Source organism: Rhinopithecus roxellana, chromosome 5, assembly GCF_007565055.1.
Source record: "Rhinopithecus roxellana isolate Shanxi Qingling chromosome 5, ASM756505v1, whole genome shotgun sequence".
Taxonomy (NCBI): domain Eukaryota; kingdom Metazoa; phylum Chordata; class Mammalia; order Primates; family Cercopithecidae; genus Rhinopithecus; species Rhinopithecus roxellana.
The window spans coordinates 29,121,654-29,134,996 of record NC_044553.1 but is presented as its reverse complement, the minus strand read 5'-3'; the positions used below and the strand labels follow the sequence as shown (position 1 = coordinate 29,134,996).

Here is a 13,343-nt window from a genome sequence, read left to right as displayed (position 1 = left end):
GAATCCTATGCACTGTTTTTAAAAAATGTTTTTTGGAGATAGGATCTCACTCTGTCACTAGGCTGGAGTGCAGTGGGTGAGATCACCGCTCACTGTAGCCTCAACCTCTTGGGCTCAAAGTGATCCTCCAATGTCAGCCTGTCGAGTAGCTAGGACTATAGGCACGTGCCACCACCAAGCCCAGCTATTTTTAAAAATTTTTGTGTAGAGACCAAGTCTCACTATGTTGCCCAGGCTGGTCTCGAACTCCTGGGCTCAAGCTATCCTCCTGCCTTGGCCTCCCAAAGTGCTGGGATTACAAACACGGGCCACTGTCCTCAGTCCCACACTATATTTCTGAGACAGCTCTGGTCTGGACCGTGCCTGCTTCCCCGGACCTGGTCCCATAGGGCTGGTCGGCATCTCCCCCAGACCAACATGGCCACCTGCATCCCCAGTGCCACAGGAGCCCCCTGCCCCTAAGAGGCGGTGCATGCACATTATTGACCATGACGTGCATGATGGTCTTGGGCATGACACCAACCATGAGGTCCCACACGGTCTTGTTGACAATGGCCATGTAGGAGTCCACCAGGTTCTGGGTGGTTTCCATTTGCCGCTCCAACTGTGGGTCCATGGAGTGCATGAAGCTGTCGGAGCCATTCTCCTCAGCTTTGCTGTCCTGTCATGGAGAACACAAGGGCATCAGGGTGGCCAGGTCATGCAGCCAGGCTCCAGGAATCCCTAGGCACTCAGAGCCTCCAAGGGTACCTGGAACATTGAGGCAGAGAGAAGCAACTGGCCTGAACACACACCCAGCTCCCCACACGATCTACACGGTTTCAAGTCTCTGCCTCTCAGGACCCCAGATTCCCCCGATTCAGTCTCGTCTTCGTTCTGACTCTAGTACCCAGAATTTGCCTCAAGTTGCCAATCCAGAAATCGGAAAATAACATCTCCAGGTCCCTTGCCTGAAGACCCGGCCAGAGCTTGTGCCAGGCTGCAGATGCCTGGCAGGAGGCAAAAAGAGGGCATACTCACTTTCCCCTTGTCCTGGGAGGCCCACGCACCAACATTGCCACCACCACTGCCACCAGGGTACACGGCAAAGTAGACACACACAGAGAGGAAAACGGGAAGGGTTGAGTGAACCTGGGACACTGCACCCCGACTTTAACGTGTTGTTGAATTCAATTAGCTAATATTTTGTTGAGGATTTTTTGCATCAATATTTATCAGTGATATTGGCCTGTAGTTTTCTTTTTTGGATGTATCTTTGGTTTTGGTATCAGGGTAATGCTAGCCTTGTGGAATCTGGAAGTATTCCCTCTTCTATTTTTGGAATCATTTGGGTAAGGTTGGTATTAGTTCTTCTTTAAATGTTTGCTGGAATTCAGCAGTGAATCATTAGGTCCTAGGCTTTTCTTTACTGGGAGATTTTTTATCACCGCTTAGATCCCATTTTTTGTTACTGGTCTGTTCAGGTTTTGGATTTCATCATGGTTCAATCTTGGTAGGCTGGATGTGTCTGGAAATCTGTCCATTTTTAGTAGGTTTTCCTATTTCTTTATACATAGTTGCTGATAATAGCCACTAGTGATCCTTTGAGTTTTTATTTTAATTTTGTTTTTTTGAGACCCAGTCTTGCTCTGTCGCTCAGTCTGGAGGCAACCTCCACTCACTGCAAGCTCCGCCTCCTGGGTTCAGGCCATTCTCCTGCCTCAGCCTCAGGAGTAGCTCAGGGACTACCGGCGCCACCACCATGCCCGGCCGATTTTTTGTTATTTTCAGTCCAGACAGGGCTTCACCATGTTAGCCAGGATGGTCTTATCTCCTGACCTCCGTGATCCGCCCACCTTGGCCTCCCAAAGTGCTTGGATTACAGGCGTGACCCACCCCCACCCTTGGATACACAAACACACACACACAGTTGGTGGTTGTGCTGGATACACATATTCAGAGTTGGTGGTTGTGCTGGACACACACACAGTTGGTAGCTGTGCCAGACACACACATATAGAGTTGGTGGTTGTGCCGGATACACACACACAGTTGGTGGCTGTGCCAGACACACACACACACACACACACAGAGTTGGTGGTTGTGCCGCCCAGTCGTCGGGTTAGCCAGGATGGTCGCATCTGGTGACCTCGTGATTCGCCCGCCTTGGCTTCCCGAAGTGCTGGGATTACATGCGTGAGCCACCCCGTTTGGGAGACACGCGCGCACACACACACACACGCGCGCCCGCGTTGGTGGTTGTGCCGCCCAGTCGGCGAGTGTGAGGAAGGGCCCAACTGGGTTGGCAGGAAGGTGCGGGGTCAAGGGAGTGGGGGGGGAGGAGCACCGGGAGCGAGCACACCGGGAGGGCGCGCGGGGCGCCAGGTTGAGGGGGGAGGGGGACAGAAGCGGGGGCGGGGCAGGGGCAGCCCTTTCCCGGGCGGTAGCGGGGGCGGCGGTGCTGTTGCCCTTTACGCTGTGGCTTGACAGGCGCCCGCCCTCCGTGGGTGGAATCCGAAAGGAGCAGAGGGAACCGAGGGAGCAGCGCCCCCACAGGGCTCCCGCCAAGTCCGCGGTGCCCCCTGCCATTTTCCAGCCGTGCTCACAGGAGGGTCGCAGAGCCGTGAGAGCTCCGCCGGGCTGCCCTGCCTGGTGGTCGCGACCATACCAGTGGCTCTGGAGAGGCCCCTCCCGCCGGAGATGAGGAGAAGATGTCCCTGTCAGGGTTCAAGGCCAAACTGAGCGTCTGTCTTCCAGGAGAACCAGGAGCCGCTGCCGCTCACGCTCCACCGCAACATCAAGGTGAGGCGCCCAGCAGCGGCCTCCCGGGCCTGACGGGGGCACCCGGAGTCCGGGACAAAGAGGCACCTGTCCCCAGAGGTCCCGGTTCCCCGCCCCTTTCTCCCGCAACTGGCCCGGCCCGGCCTGTTACTGTGCGAGGCTTGGGTGGGAGGAGGCGGAGAGCGCGTCTCTCCAGATCCAGGCACCGTCGCGGCGCCCCGAGGTGGGAGCCTGCTGCGGCCGGAGCCCTCTCGGGACCGCGGTCGCCCTCGGTCAGCCGGCCTGCTCCAGGGACCCCGACAGGGCAGGGCAGGGCATGGCGGTTCAGGCGTTGTCGTGAACCCAGGCGGGGAAGGGGAATGAACTGCCTGTGTGGAACGGGTTGGGGGTGTCGGTTCCTTTACTGGGTCATCTTAGTGTCCTGTTAATCTTGCGTAGAGTCTGAAGCAAAGGAGTCGACATCCTCGTTATCTGAATCATCGCTGCTGTCCTCCGTGGCCGGCTCTCCTGTAAGCGCGATGCGAGACTAGTCTTCCGTGTCTATGGACTTGCAGAAGTGGATGGGGTACTTGAGCTTCTCCTCCAGCACCTGCTTGCAGGAATACCTGGGCAGCTTCAGCAAGAAGAAACAGGTGTAGGACTCAGGGAGGAAGTGGTCTGGAGGGTTGTATTTATCCAACACCTGTTGAGCAGAAATATGACGTGATCAGAAACTGAACATGGCTGCAGTCTACTTTACTGTACTCATTAGGCTCTTCGTGCTCACAAAACCATGTATTTTGCTAAGAACAAAACAGCAGAAAACATAATCCAACCAACTTTAGGAGTAACAAGGTGCAACTAATTCCTAGAACCTGGAGTAAGAAACAGCACCTCACTATGGAGACGACGGCTCTCTATGGTCATCCCGGGAACAGGGCCCCAGGACCACAGCACCCCTGTGGGCCCAGGGAGGCCTGGCAGGCGGAGGGCCAGGCACGTGACCATGGGAGAGCTCCTCACGAGTCTACCAGCCCAACTTTGACCACTACAGATTAAGATACTAAGAAACAGCAAGAATTATGGACAAAAACTAAGAATTACTGACCTTCTAAGATAAAAAACTATGCATACTCTCCAAGATGACCCTGAAAGACGGCCACTTTTCTAACCCTGGTAGAGACGCAGGTCAGGCTCTGCTGGGCACATGCTGGGAAAAGTGGACCCTATCGATCCATCCACCCAGGCACTGCTGTTACGGTCCCAACAGAGAGCGGGGGCATTAGGCTCTCAGTGACCCAGCAGGTCCGTCGAGCTTGTTTCTGACCACTGGCCCACAGAGTTGGAACCCAAAGCAAAACCCTTGTTCTCACTCCTACGAGCAGCCTCATTTTTCTCAGCATGTAGCATGTTACTTAGTGACTCACCTAATTCGACCAGACAACTGAGTGCGTGCTTTGCGTGTGTTTGAAATCTAGAGTGGGCTGACACAGCAGTGGTGTATTCTGGGGATGGCCAGATACATTTTTAAAAAACAGGTAATAAGGCCAGGCGCGGTGGCTCAAGCCTGTAATCCCAGCACGTTGGGAGGCCGAGGCAGGCGGATCATGAGGTCAGATCGAGACCATCCTCGCCTACATGGTGAAACCCCGTCTCTACTAAAAAATACAAAAAACTAGCCGGGCGAGGTGGCGGGCGCCTGTAGTCCCAGCTACTCGGGAGGCTGAGGCAGGAGAATGGCATAAACCCGGGAGGCGGAGCTTGCAGTCAGCTGAGATCCCATCACTGCACTCCAGCCTGGGTGACAGAGCGAGACTCCGTCTCAAAAAAAAAAAAAAAAAAAAACAAAAAAAAAAACAGGTAATTGTACCCAAAACACATAATCATAACATTCTGAGCCTTCACATCAGAGAAGTTGGATGTTTTCCATTTTCATTTCTGTGAAGACACAAGAGGCCCATTTTTCCATGTGCTGCAGGACTGTGGGTGAGGACCTGGCCACCACTGGCCGACATCAGCCCAGGGCTACCAAGCCCAGCCAGGAGCCTACCTGGATGACGAAGTCTCGGTCCCGGAAGTCGGCAATGGTCCTGGGCAGCCTTGTCCGGCCCCAGACGAAGCGAAGGAAGAGAGAGTGCTCTGTGTTGGAGAAGGACTCCATCACCTCCCAGAACCACTGGATCAGCGACGCGGAAGGCTCGATGCCTTTGTAGGTGGCTACCGACTTGAGAAGATGCAGGGGGATGTCAGGGCTGCCACACACCTGCAGGAGGATGTCTGTCAGGGCCATGTGATGCTTCCCACCCTGGCATTTCCACAAGACTCCATCACGCTCCCTCTCTACACCAAGGCCTGTTTGGGGCAGGGAAAGGTCTGGGGGCTCCGGGTGGGCCCGCATACAGCCTCCTGCGGGCGGGTGGAGGGACGCGCTCAGAGTGCACTCCCTTCAGTCAACACACAGGGCAAGGCTCTGACTCTGAACTACGGTCACTGATTTGTGAGTCAGCAGGCAAAAGGCAGCTACAGGGCAGCCCCACCTGGGGGTCAGCATACCGTCGTCTCCAGCTCGTAGCCGGTGAACAGTGAGAGGAGGGGGACAGGCACAACGCGGGCCATCCCTTCCCGAACAGCAGCCACCTGCTCATCAAATTCATGGAGTCTGGAAGAAAAAGCTCACTTTACACTTCTGTCTTCGGTGACACTGACTTTGTTCTGCTCACACCAATCCTTGGCACGCAGCACTGCGGCCGCACACTTCCCAGCTGGGAGGACAGCACCAGCTCCAGATGGCATGAGCATGCTTAGCAGCTCAGCACTGCCGAACTTCTCTCGACACTCGGCTCATCTCGTCCGGGAGATGGGGTACAGCCAGCCTAATGACCACCCACCGCTACACACACCCCAAGCCACCACTCTCAGTATCCACTGGATACCCCAGGAGAAGCCAGCACCAAGAGGGGAAAGACACGTGCACCCACCACAGGCCCGAGACGCCATGCTGACCCACGGCAGACACGATATGGGGACAGCACCACCCAGGACACCTGCCAGGACCACCCCCACCAGAGCCTACAGGGCACACCCACCACATGGGGCCTCATCCAGACACTCTCAGGTGCTTCCAGGGGACATGGGACAAGCAGTGGAAACTGTGGGTGGTGGTAATGACCGGCCAAGCCTGAATCACGGCGCCCAAAGGCCTGTGCATAGTCACACCTGGACACCTGGCAAAGGCTGCTCTGTGTCACTCTAACAGCCTGGAGGGGGTTGAGACAGCCCCAGACACAGCCCTGTCCCAGGGAAGCCAACAAAGAAAGCACACAGGGGCAAAAACTAGGGCCTCTTCAGGTGCAGTGACCCAAATGGGTGGATTTTGTTGATCTTGGTATTCTGGTTAGAGCTAGGAGTAATAAACACCGACCCTGATCACAAAATAAGCTTCATACCCACAGATCAGCAATAGTTGCAGCCAAATCCATTACTGTACTGTGGATGACACTCCTGAAAAACACACATGTCCACGCAACCATTTTCTGCTACTTTTGCTATCTGTGTCAATGCGACAGAGACAGATGACCACCAACCTGTAGTTTATCGCCAGCCGCACATACTCCGCGCGGTTGTCCAGGGTGATGTGCGTGTGCTTGGAGCTCAGCTGGACGTCCTGGCTGCTGGCGCTCGGCACCGTGAAGGGCAGGCTCATGGCCTCAAACTCCTCTGAGGTGGCTTCTTTGTCTCGGATGTACATGAGTCCAGGAATAAAATCTTTATCAACCTTTTAAGGAGAAAAAGAAAGCCCATGTGTCGACTCAGGGCTCGTCTCCACCCCAGATCCCAGTCCACCCAGCACACTCTGTCAAGCAGGAGCTGGGGTCAGCCTCAAGTGCATCTTGAGGCTGCAAGTACACAGCACACACCAAGACAGAAGAGGAGCAACGAAAGAGTACTTCACCCAAGGAGCTGAACAAAGAATTCACAGTTCAGTCAAGTGCTTCAAACTAACCACTGAGAAAGTTACAGCAACTGGCTAGCAAGGATTCCCGCCCTGCAGCCAAGGCACGACACAGCCATGAGGGATGAGCTGGCTGTGGTCGCCCCAGGACAGAGCCTCCTGTGCAAGCCTGACTCGCGGCCCCCCGGCTTCCCAAAAGCTCAGCTTCTTCACAGGGGAGGCAGTGAGCTTCCTTATCTGACAAGACAGTGTATGTTACAAAACACCAGAAAGTAGATGGTCTATTTTTTTTTGCTACTCAAAGATGGCCCACAGCCAGGAGCCTCTGCATCACCTGGGCACCGAGTTAGGCCAGAGTTCACAGCCTGACCAGATCTGCAGAACAGACTGTGCCTGTTAACAAGACCCCAGAGGCCCCGCCTGCCGCCCCAAGGAGTTACCTCACTGAGGTCCGCGATCCCAGCCAGCTGCTCATCCCAGCCAGCTGCTTCCAGACAGGTTCAGCGATGTTGAGGCTTAGGGGACTCCCGGTTCGGATGGCAATGCCCAGCAGCACACCTGATCATTCAGGACACAAGTGACAGAGGACACTTGAAAAGGATGACAAAACTTCCCACTCACTCACACACGCCACTGGCAGCAGCTCCACACTGAGGCCTCAGAACCTTCTGAAGTCGTAACACCCAAATCATAGGTCTAGGCCCTTCCTCAAGACCATCTGTCCTCCTCTACATCTATCATTTCCTTTTGTGCCTGTAAGCCTCTAACTCTTCACACCCCTTCTGCACACACACTAGTTTAAGCCACACAGAGGCCAATTCTTCTTCTGACAGCAAAGAGCTGGAACTTCCCCACGGGAGTGTCCTCCAGGGAGCTACAGCCCTGCCCAGGAGGTGCTGGCTGTGGTGGGACGCAGAGCCGAGGACACTCTGCACACCCTCAGTGGGACAGGAGGGAGGGACTGGCCAATGGTGAAGACCTCAACCCCCTCTGATCCCAAGTCTCAGATAAACATTGAAGATGCAGAAACAGAATCTCACATTTTTTGAGTGCTCAAGGCAGTCTCCAGTCCTCAGCACGTGGCCAGGGCCCGCTGGCTCTGCCAGTGCCTGTAACTGTGCACAGAGCTTCCAATGGTCCACCACCATCAGGCCCTCAATGCTAGGCACAGAAGTCAACAGCACACCTTGTTCGCTTCCATAATGTTGGTGAAATGCACGATCAACATGAAGTCTTTTCTTTTTTTGGATACAGAGTGTCGCCCAGGCTGGAGTGCAGTGGTGCGATCTCAGCTCACTGCAACCTCTGCCTCCTGGGTTTAAGCAATTCTCCTGCCTCACCCTCCTGAGTAGCTGGGACTACAGGTGCATGCCACCACAGCCAGCTAATTTTTTTTTTTTTATTTTTAGTAGACACGAGGTTTCACCATACTCGTCAGGCTGGTCTCGAACTCCTGACCTCAGGCAATCCACCAGCCTCAGCCTCCCAAAGGGCTAGGCTTATAGGCGTGAGCCACCTGTGCCTGGCTCTAAAAGTCATTTTTATTGGTAACATTTTATTAGTTTTTAGTCTCAAAAACTAAAAGCAGATATTCAAGATATCTACTGTCACTCCTCAAAGAGACAGTACACTTTAACTCAAGAGCAGGCACAGGGCACAGCAACACAGTTCAAGCGGCTGAGAAGCTCACCCAGGAAGCGGAACATGCTGCTGTGTGCACAGGTGCTCTGGCGGCCGGGCTGAGCAGGTAGCAGTCTCGGTTGGCCCCAGATTCATCCCTCCCGTTGGGGGTCACGATCAGCAGGGGTGTGAGTCCGTTCTGCAGCTCCTCACAGATCTCAGCTATGGACTCACTGTAGCCACCCCCACAGTCATCCACAGATTCACCTGCAGGGGAGAAGCAGCCACCAATGCTCCCGCACCATGTGGCCTCTGTGCTCCCCGTGGGCTCAGGCGACCACTGCCGGGGACACAGGTGCTCCAGGGCGCCCAGCAAGTTCTCACCCACAAACTTGACTTTCCAGACACGGTGAGGAAGGAGGAGGCTGTCGGGACCAAAGGAGCTCATCTTAGCACACATCTGCCCAAAGACAGACTTGGTGCCGTCGGGGCCGGCCAGCCCACCTTTGCTCCTTGATCGTTTGACCTGGAGAGGAGGAAGCAAGCAAGCGTGAGGCTGCTGCCGCAGCAGGAAACACACAGCCGGGGACACGCGGAGCTGGCGAGTGCATGAGGAGGAGGCACTGTGCATGGGCCCCTCCCTGGTCACGCACCTGCTTGCAGACCCCGCCATCCAGGGCGCTCGACTCTGAACACCCGAGACTGCTGCCCTCACCCCATTGGGCATGTCGCCAGTGATATGCCCAGCAGCCCCTAGGACTAGTGTGTCTGAACGAACACACCTTCCAACATGACACACACTACCACCACGTCTACAGCTGCGGCCTAGCAGCATCACCTTGGCACGGACCATTCTCACACCCTATGCGCTGCCGCCACTTCACCATCTTGCCATGACCTCGGGAAATAAGACACCAGGAACTCCAAAAGCAGCTCTCCCAGTAGGCCAGAACAGACTCCCAGCACTCAAAGATTCAACCCAATGCCCCTGAGACTGAAGCAGATACAGTGAGTACCTCGGCCAGGGCCAGCCCTTTCCCATATCTACTTCCACCCATCCACTTCCACCCATCCCACTTCCAAGCCTTGGGGCCACTCAGCCTCCCCAACACAGGCAGTCACTCTTGCTACCCATCCTTCTCATCCTAAGCTACGATTTCCAAAAGCTCAGGGGACTCCAATTCCCAAAGACATCAAGGCAGGAGCCCTAGGGCCCCTGCCACAGCAGGACCTCGGGGCATCGGAGGGCGGGTGGCCGAGGCTGTGGGTCAGAATCATCTGAGAAGCCCAGTCTGGAAGCATGTCAAAAAGAAAAATTGAAGAAAAAATGGTCCTGAGAATGTATTTTGATGACTCCTCCAGTGAAGCTCTCTTTATCTTTAGCTCACATAAAGTTGAGTTTAAACAACTTACAGCACAGGCTGCCATAACCAAGACTAAAAATACAAGAAGAAAGACAGAAGCCACAGCTGCCTATAGAATGAACTTGTCTGCATGCCACACACTTGGCTAGGTGTTCACAGATGTGAGTTCCTGGAAACTCACAGCAGCTTTTTAAGGCTCCATCATGCCCAGAGGAGACTGGGCTACAAGAAAAGAACAGGACGTGTCCTGTGTCACGGCGGCCGTGTGAGAGGACAGGTGCACCCAGCTCCCCAAAGCCCACGGGGCTGCCTCTTCTCCGTGACAGCACCCACTAGTAGAGGCTGTCTATGCTCAGAGGCTGCAGAAAACAGCAGCCATGATCCTGGAAGGAGACAGGCTCCTGTGGGACAGCACTTTCTCTGCTCAATAGAAACACAGATGATTTTAACTGTCTTTAATCTGAAGTCCTTAAATTTTCAGAAATGTGCATGTAATAATTCTGTAATAAATTTTTAAGTGTAAAAAAGTTTTTATGTACTGACGTTCAGATCCTGCTATAAAACTAAATAAAACTCCCAACAAACAAAACCCTCCAGTAAGATGATCTGTGTTCTGGCGTCTCCGAAACTTTCCACAGACAGCTGTGAGAGCCCCTCCCACGGCATCCCCTTGGGAGGGGTGCCCCTGAGCGCGTCGTCACAGCCGTGGGGTGGCGGGATGGAGGCGCCTGTGCAGCCTTCCTGGCTCTGTGCTGGTGTCCTGTGCACACCTTGAATTTATAGAATGTTTTTCTCCTTGTTCATTTTTGGGCAGAAAATCACTTCTATTTCCACATTTGTAGAAAATTTCCTCTCTTCGGGAAGGGCATGCTACCCTGAACGGGAAGGAGCCACCTATGGCACCCGGGGCCGTGGCTGAGCCACAGCAGCCCCCAGACGTCAATCCACATTGCACACTAGGCTGAAGGGTGTTTATCTGATTCTTAGGAAGGCCTGATGCTGGGCGTGGCGGCTCACACCTATAATACCAGCACTTTGGGAGGCTAAGGCGAGTGGATCACCTGAGGTCAGGAGTTCGGGACCAGCCTGGCCAACACGATGAAACCCTGTCTCTACTAAAAATACAAAAAAAAATTAGCCGGGCATGGTGGCGCACACCTGTAATCTAAGCTTTTTGGGAGGCTGAGGCAGGAGAATCGCTTGAGCCCGGGAGGTGGAGGTTGCAGTGAACCAAGATCGTGCCACTGCACTGCACTCTAGCCTGGGCGACAGAGCGAGACTCTGTCTCAAAAAAAAAAGGCCTGATGTTAAGTTGTTTTTTGTTTGCTTTGAGACAGTGTCTAGCTCTGTCACCCAGAATGGAATACACCGGTATGATCTCGGCTCACTACAACCTCTGCCTCCCAGGCTCAAGCGATCCCCCTGCCTCAGCCTCCTGAATAGCTGGGACTACAGGCACCCACCACCACACCAGGCTAATTTTTGTACTTTTTGTAGAGACGGGGTTTCACCGTGTTGCCCAGGCTGGTCTCAAACTCCTAGGCTCAAGCAATCCATCCACATCAGCCTCCCAAAGTGCTGGGATTACAGGCATGAGCCACCACGCCCGGCCAGAAGGACTAATATAAATTTGTTTGCCATTTACCCAGTTTGTTTTTTCAATTGCATACTGAGCATTTTTGTAACACAAGCTGGGGATAGCAAGATGCGTAGGAAAGAGGCATTCAGCATGTAATGACTTCTCAAAAATTTCAGATAATACAAAGACAGAAATAAGGGTGCCTAACCTGCATCCTAGTTTACCAAAGCTTCGCTGATGCTCAGAGCACCCCCAGGCTTGAAGAGGGGGCTTGAACACCCACCCTGAGAGCCCCTGGCCCAAAACGCCTGCGTGCGGTTTTGAGATGCAAGCTGAGATGTATTCAATCGCTGGGGTTAGACGATGCAGAAGCCATCGGCTGGCCTTTCTTACAAGCTGTAATGTTTATGATGCACAGCAAACTGAAGCGATCATCCAACGTAGGGAAATAAAAGCTTTTTTATGAACCTAGTTAAACAAACTATTTATTTGAGGACATGACTGACATACAGTTTAGCATTAAACACTCTGACGTCAGTGAAGAGACCAGTTCCATCAATGTGGTCACATGAGCTGTCCAACAAAGGACAAGAGTCTGGTGTTTTAATTCAACATGCCCCCAAATATAACTCTGAAACAATTCCTAGTCATGTAATCAACATCAGGGTAAAAATCATGTGCTAATACAAAGGTACAGGAACAAAGAATTTGTTCTTCGTGGCTCTCTGTGTCTGATCCAAGAGGCGAGGCCAGTTTCATCTGAGCATTAAATGTCAAGTTCTGCACGCTATCATCATCAGGGGCTGAGGCTCCTCTTTGTAACTGCGAGTTTATATAGACTTGAAGCAGTATAAACTTACAAACGGTCTACTAGTCGTTTCTTTGACTACTACCCATGAGACATATTAGTAACTCTGGCCTATGACACTGGCAAAGGAAACTACCAGTGGGGGGAGGGTGTGAGGACAGTGGGAGCATGAACTGTTATAACCTATAATCGGATGTATCATCAAACTATCACTGGGCCTGTGACCCACTCCACTTCTCAGAACTTAACAAAAGGGGCGACCGAAGACACACCCAGATAGCCCTGCCTGTACCACAGAAAAGTGGGCATGGCCCCCTAGCACCATCAGAGAAATCTAACAGAGTAAACCAGGACACACCCCTGCAAGAGAGGAGCAGGCTGCAGGCAGCTGCCAAACACAAGCAGCCCCACAGCCCTATTCCATGGCAGGGAGGAGCGCAGCAAATTTTAAAAGGCAGTGATCCTGTTTGGGCTGTAACAAACAGACACACACCTCCCAATGTAACAGCAGCGGTTATCATCATGCAGTGGGAAGAGGGCTGATTTTATTTTCCCCATTCTTGCTGACCTGTGTTTGTGCTTTTGGACTATCTGAGATAAATCATTACTTCTATATAAAGAAACACACTGACATTCCTGGAAGGCCCAGCACATCACATATAAGAAGCCCACAAAAAGGAAGGTGGCGCCTGCTCTTTAAAGTTGGGGTGCACGGGATGGCAGGCTACCAGCGCTCTCGTCCCGGCCCAGGCACCCACGAAAGCATCACTTCTAAGGCTGTCAGGCTACAAGAAAAGCACAGGACATGTCTCTCCATGCGCTACCTGGATGCGGTTCAGCTCCACGACGGGACCATGCTGACGATCGCACACCATGGTTGCTTGCACTACTTTTCGGAAAGCTGACTCCTAAAACACATCAAACAGACAAAATTTAGAATCTGATACAGAAAGCATCACTCCTGGAGAAATCATGACATAGTTTTGTTTAAGATCTGATTTGAAGAAGACCTTAAAGAACAGAAAACTGCCAGCTCCCTTTTCTCAAGCTGCGAGGGTGCAGGGGACCAGGTTGGCATTGAAGCGCACAGGGACAGAAGTCAGGGCAGGCAGTGCCAATGGCCAGGCAAGAGGCAGGTCCCTCAGGAAACTACCTCCACCCACCAGTGTGCCAGCGGCTGGAAGAGCTCAGCACATGCAGGGCGCAGAACAGGGAGGGCTGGGCCTGGCGAGCACCTGCTCTGACTCAGGTCTCAAAGTCAAGATTTCCCTGCCAAACAAG

At 53.3% G+C, this 13,343-nt stretch overlaps 1 protein-coding gene across 1 annotated transcript in view; it reads right to left on the bottom strand.

Annotated features, from left to right (window-relative positions):
* Positions 1 to 1,816: 1,816 nt before the first annotated feature.
* LOC115897545 (E3 ubiquitin-protein ligase HERC2-like) overlaps positions 1,817 to 13,343 on the bottom strand; it is an 82,855-nt gene continuing 71,328 nt past the window's right edge. Inside the window, 9 exon segments of the mRNA XM_030930799.1 lie at positions 1,817 to 3,442; positions 4,790 to 5,002; positions 5,293 to 5,398; positions 6,324 to 6,514; positions 7,137 to 7,249; positions 8,382 to 8,406; positions 8,409 to 8,578; positions 8,696 to 8,837; positions 12,887 to 12,970. Coding sequence (XP_030786659.1) covers positions 3,185 to 3,442; positions 4,790 to 5,002; positions 5,293 to 5,398; positions 6,324 to 6,514; positions 7,137 to 7,249; positions 8,382 to 8,406; positions 8,409 to 8,578; positions 8,696 to 8,837; positions 12,887 to 12,970 — 1,302 coding nt within the window. The 3' untranslated portion in view covers positions 1,817 to 3,184.